Consider the following 5,467-nt stretch of genomic DNA (forward strand, 5'->3'; position numbering starts at 1 on the left):
TCCGAACTCCGGCAGCGATAAAAACCGTGAACGTGCGGCACCGATTACGTGATCCTACCGGCGCGAGCTCGAGGACACGGCCAGCGAGGGATTAGTCGTGAAGTGGTTCTTCAACACGAACCAAGTGGCCTACCAATAGATATACGCGTTAGGGACCCTTTGCCCGGAGAAACTCCGATGAAGTACGTCGACCCGAAGTACAAAGCCAGCGACGATCCGTACACCGAGTACCGAGCCATGAAATTGAATAAGCCCGGTATCGATCTGACCGGCGAATACACGCGCGTCATATCCACTTTCGCGGACGAGCAGTCAGCTTCCACGCTCGTCTCCAGTGGGTATATACATACATGTATATGGTGGCTGTTTCTCTTTAGATGCGCTCTACGATTTTTTACGCCAATCGTATCCTTCGTCTATCTTCTGATGCCAAAGGTACCCAGTAGCCAATATACTTGTGCATCTTACGTAACGTGTGACGAGCTCGTTCAATGTTCCAGGAGTCATTGCGTTTGTAGTTTCACAGACGTCCAATGAGCAACGTTATAGATGGAAAGGTTTATTGGATTATTTAATAATATAAATAGCAAAAACGAATCTCAGGTGGTGGAAGACTCCATCTATACAAGATTGTGGTTTTAGCATGAGGCTATTGAGCTAATCAGTTTTGTGTGGCTCCACCCTTAGAAGACTGTGGTTTTAACATGAAGCTGAGCTAATCAGTTGTGTGTGAGTGTTCATTGCTAAACAACTTATTGGCTGAGTCAGGGAAAGGCATTGTGCAGGGTCAGGGTGAGTTTTCTTTAATAGGGCTCCACCTTTAGCATATTGTGGTTTTAACATGAGGCTATTGAGCTAATCAATTGTGTGTGAGTGTTCATTGCTAAACAACTTATTGGCTGGGTCAGGGCAAGGCATTGTGTAGGGTCAGAGTGGGTTTTCTTTAATATGGCGCCGAAAACTTTCTTAAGGACTGTAGATTATGCTTCACTTGCTATCCTTTCTACGAATGTCCTTCTAAGCTATTAACTCTTTCGCTACGGGCGGATTTTCCGCCATGGTACTTCCGCTGAACGCAGCGTCGCGACATCACTGCACGCCACTGTAGATAGTAGGTTTTTATTAGTCAAAAATTTCATATACAGCCATGTTACAATTGCACGCCACTATAGTGGCCCGTAGTATCTCAGTGACATCTCATGGAAGGCTACTATAGTGGCTCGTAGTAGCGAAAGGGTTAAGAATAAAAGAAATATAAATTGAGTTTCATTTATTAACCCAGATCCAGTGATGGGTTCTCGACTCATGTCATCAGTTTTCTATTTAGTTTGTAGTAAACCTGTAGATTACGTCTGGCTACGTCATTAACGTCGATAACTGGTTGAGAACTTGACCTGACAAGTGGCATTTGGAATTATTAAATAATTATTATGCTGTCATAGCATCTAAGGGGAACCATCGACGTTTAATGTTAGGTTAGGTTAGGTTGGGGGCCAACGACCGTCTAAACCAGGCATGTCAAACACGCGGCCCGCCAAGATTGATAACCAATACGTTCATTTAACTTTTGACAACGCTGGATCTATGCTTGCTACCACATATTTGGGCGGACAACTATTTGACATTTAAAAAAAATAATAAAACTGCGGAAAGATCAAGATTAACAGGCAAGCATATTGACCAATCACTGAGTTCCATTCCGATGGGATTGTGGTTCTAACTTCAAAATGGTAAAAGGTCATAGATAATAATGGCCAGTATATAAAATTAATTTTGAATCCAGGCCTAGAGGACCCAACGATCTTATTAGCCAACCGGAATAAAATGAATTTTTGACCGTTGTTCGAGGTGACCTGCGAGCTTTCTTAGCCGGCGACAGTGCCGGGAAGGCACTATAATTTGAACTTTTCCGTCACGGTGACACGTGCGCAATTTATTTTCCTGCAGCCACGAGCACTCGTTCTCGAAAAATAAAACTTGTCGAGCGTTACAATGAAACGGGACGCGACGGGTAGCACCGCGACGCGACGGTTGCAAGTAAAGGCGGGGGGGTGGAGGAACGGGGGGTGGGGGCCGAGAAACGTGCAGTATTTTCGCGATAATGCAATTTCGTCCTCCCAACGGGCCAGCACGCGATGTATCCATTACTATTAACTTTTTATTCCCATCGCGGTACGTGCGACCGCCGCGAAACATCCACTTTCCTAGCTCGTATACAGAATCGCGTCTCCGATTCGAGACGCCTGTCAATTTCTCGTTACTAGGCCTAAGCGAATTAACTAGTAATCGCTCTAGATGGCGGTGCCGGCAATTTTTCACGTTAACGCGGCGTGCATCGTGCTCATTTTTCTCGGCACCGATATCGGCCGGGATGGCAGCGCACGTAATCAAGGGGGCCGAGAAACGTGCAGTATTTTCGCGATAATGCAATTTCGTCCTCCCAACGGGCCAGCACGCGATGTATCCATTACTATTAACTTTTTATTCCCATCGCGGTACGTGCGACCGCCGCGAAACATCCACTTTCCTAGCTCGTATACAGAATCGCGTCTCCGATTCGAGACGCCTGTCAATTTCTCGTTACTAGGCCTAAGCGAATTAACTAGTAATCGCTCTAGATGGCGGTGCCGGCAATTTTTCACGTTAACGCGGCGTGCATCGTGCTCATTTTTCTCGGCACCGATATCGGCCGGGATGGCAGCGCACGTAATCACAATACAAGCGTATCGGCTGTATAAAATATTTAAAATAAAATTTACCGTTGCATCGGAAAGCGTACGCTCTCCTCCGTTGTTCGAGCACGGTCGATTTGAATTTCCGTGACGAACGAAATTCCTTGAAACAATGCGGGCCGTAAATTAGGATTGACTGTAAATACGGGTGATGCGGAAAAAGGAACAGATGCCAGCGGACGATTCGATTTTCAGCTAATGGAACGTACGTCCTGATCTTATAAACGGGCCTGGACATTTTATACGATGGAAAACTGTTGAGAATGTACGGTAGTTTTTTTATTTATTCAGCTTATCGTGTTGGAAAAAATATTTTCTCCCTCAAGGTCATTTTTGGGGTCGTCAAGGTCATCAGTGTTTCTTGGTACATTTTTTTATTATTGCATCGTTGTTGGATGAACCAATTTGTCTCTGGTGATTCAGTTTTCAGCAAAAAAAAATCTTAAATCTACCTAAAAACACACTCCTATCCTATTTTGACTATTAGACCCCCACTTCTCATATAGACTAGATATAAGGACTCCAAGGTCACCTAAGGACAAAAACTGACTTCCCTAGGATGTACCTATATACGTGCAGAGTTACACTGTTCAATAGAATTCTATATTTATTTTTTCTTGCTACTGCCATTATGGAACAGAGGGAGTCTAAATGATAAAGAAAGATGGCTGAAGAGTTGCGACTGCTACTCTCGATATAGTGATTTTCCCAACGTTTAGATGTTGCAAAGTAATAGGCGGGACAGACTAGGGCGTGCGTCTGCGAAATAACGTTAACATGCTAATCCGTTGTTCCGTTTTGCGCGACGTATCTCGTCGTGATAATTTTCCAACCGTCGCTTCAATCGCAGAAGCGTTCCGGAGAGGTAAACAGCGGAGCCCGGTCGTTACGCTGCTCGACGATGGACTGTACGATATCTTATCACGAACCGCCTTACCGGACGAAGATTCGCCGGAGGCAGCGAATGTCAAATGTCTCCTCGGAATTGAGAACGGCGAACTACATTTACCACGAAAATGCTGGATCCAGGATGGTGTAAACGTTCCTTAATGTATTACGCCGTTTCCGCGTCGGTGCACGTGAAACGTGCTTATAATGGCGCCGAATGACAATAAAATCGTCTTCCAAGTCATTCTCCATTCCTCTGCGTTATGTATAATCCAAATCCTGGACATATGGCGTAAAAGGAACGTCTCGTTTACCTAGAGTATGTAACATAACATCATTTAATCGAAGCTTTTTATATCCATCGTTGGTAAATTGTAGGTTAGAAGTACTATTTTCGAATCATGAGTGATTCGATCACCATCGTTCCCAATTACAGTGATTTTTCCATTGAGTTCTACAAAAGAACTGGTGTGTGGCTCTCAGAGGATGGAAGGTAGAAGAGTAACACTCAAACTCGAAGAAGTCAGGCCCTCTAGTGGAATCCCTGTCCTCCATTTTATACTCACTGTCTCTACTTCTGTTATCTTGTAGTACAGTTAGTTATGTTAACACTAGATTGCCCAAGGAAGTCATTTTGACTGCTTTTGGGCAAATGTACAAATAATAATGCATTAATTATTTTTTTTCCAATACTAAGTTTCAGTCTTTCTAGTGTTAAAGTTAACTAGTTCTGACACTAGTCGTCTTCATTGTTTCTGGTTTGCTATTTCAGCAAATCTATAAAAAAGCTTAATCTATAAAAAAATGACCTTTGGACTTATAGTAGTGTGAAGGACTATTGAATATGACGATTCTTCAGTTGCATCTGGGTAACCTGAGCCTCCGATCTTATCAATTAGGTATTACATATACATAAGCAATCTGAGTTCCTGCCTGTTTGGAAAATCTGGCACATAACCTCAACGATAAGTCCCATTGGGCCTAAGGAGATACTAAATAAACATAAAACACCTAATAAAGACAGTCTTCAGTGCGAGAATAATCATTACTCTGCCTCTAATACGTATTCAGTCATAGAAAGAGAATTGAAAGATGACAAGTCCAGCCTAAACGAAGATTAGGTTAAAGATTCACGAGGCCTGAGACTAAAATGAACATGAGGCCCACTTAATGTCAGCAAAAAATGGTAATTTCGTGAATATATATAAAAATTATCTTCTTATTCGAGTTCGCCCATCTTTGGATGTTGCCCTAAGGCTGAAGCCCTTCGTTTAATCTGCCCCTGAACGTAACATAAAAAGCTCTCGATATAATTAGGGATGAGATAGCTTGAGTTCATGAAAACCATTTGAATATTCAATATGATACCGCGTTTTAAACGGTAGATCGTGTACAGGTTGATTAACCATAAGGAGGCTAGTAGGGTATGACATAAGCAGTGGGCGACGCTGCCCGAAATCATCTCGATCAAGCGCGCAGCGTTCCAGCTTATTATACGCGTTCTCCCTCCCATTATCCGAGGGTACCGTCTGATCCCGGGAAGATGACATTCCACCCGGAACCAGACTCTAGCGCAGAGTTCAAAGGGCGAAGTCCTAAGAGGATAGCCGACGCCAAAGGGTCAAGGAGCAGAGAGCCGGTTGATAGGCGGTCGTGGCGCGCGTGCATTCGCTCGCAGACGGGCCGGGGTATTTTGCGGTGTAAACCCGTCGGCGCCACCCACCCCCGAACCCCCAAGCCCCGTTCCTTCCCGACCCCTTTCCGTTCGCCTTGTTATCGTCTCGGGCCAAAAACCCAAGAAGGATTTTCGGCTCGTCGTTCTCCGGTTGCGACTTGCGGCTGCGGCT

The 5,467-nt window shown here is 44.4% G+C and overlaps 1 protein-coding gene across 1 annotated transcript; it reads left to right on the forward strand.

The window, feature by feature from the left end:
• Nucleotides 1-237: 237 nt before the first annotated feature.
• Nucleotides 238-3,782, forward strand: LOC108627404 (uncharacterized). The gene is made up of 2 exons (XM_018028625.2): nt 238-334; nt 3,583-3,782. The coding sequence occupies exons 1-2, from the start codon at nt 238-240 to the stop codon at nt 3,780-3,782; spliced, it is 297 nt and encodes a 98-aa protein (XP_017884114.2).
• Nucleotides 3,783-5,467: the final 1,685 nt, after the last annotated feature.

Source organism: Ceratina calcarata, unplaced genomic scaffold (assembly GCF_001652005.2).
Source record: "Ceratina calcarata isolate Rehan_Ccalc_2016 unplaced genomic scaffold, ASM165200v1 scaffold470.2, whole genome shotgun sequence".
NCBI lineage: Eukaryota > Metazoa > Arthropoda > Insecta > Hymenoptera > Apidae > Ceratina > Ceratina calcarata.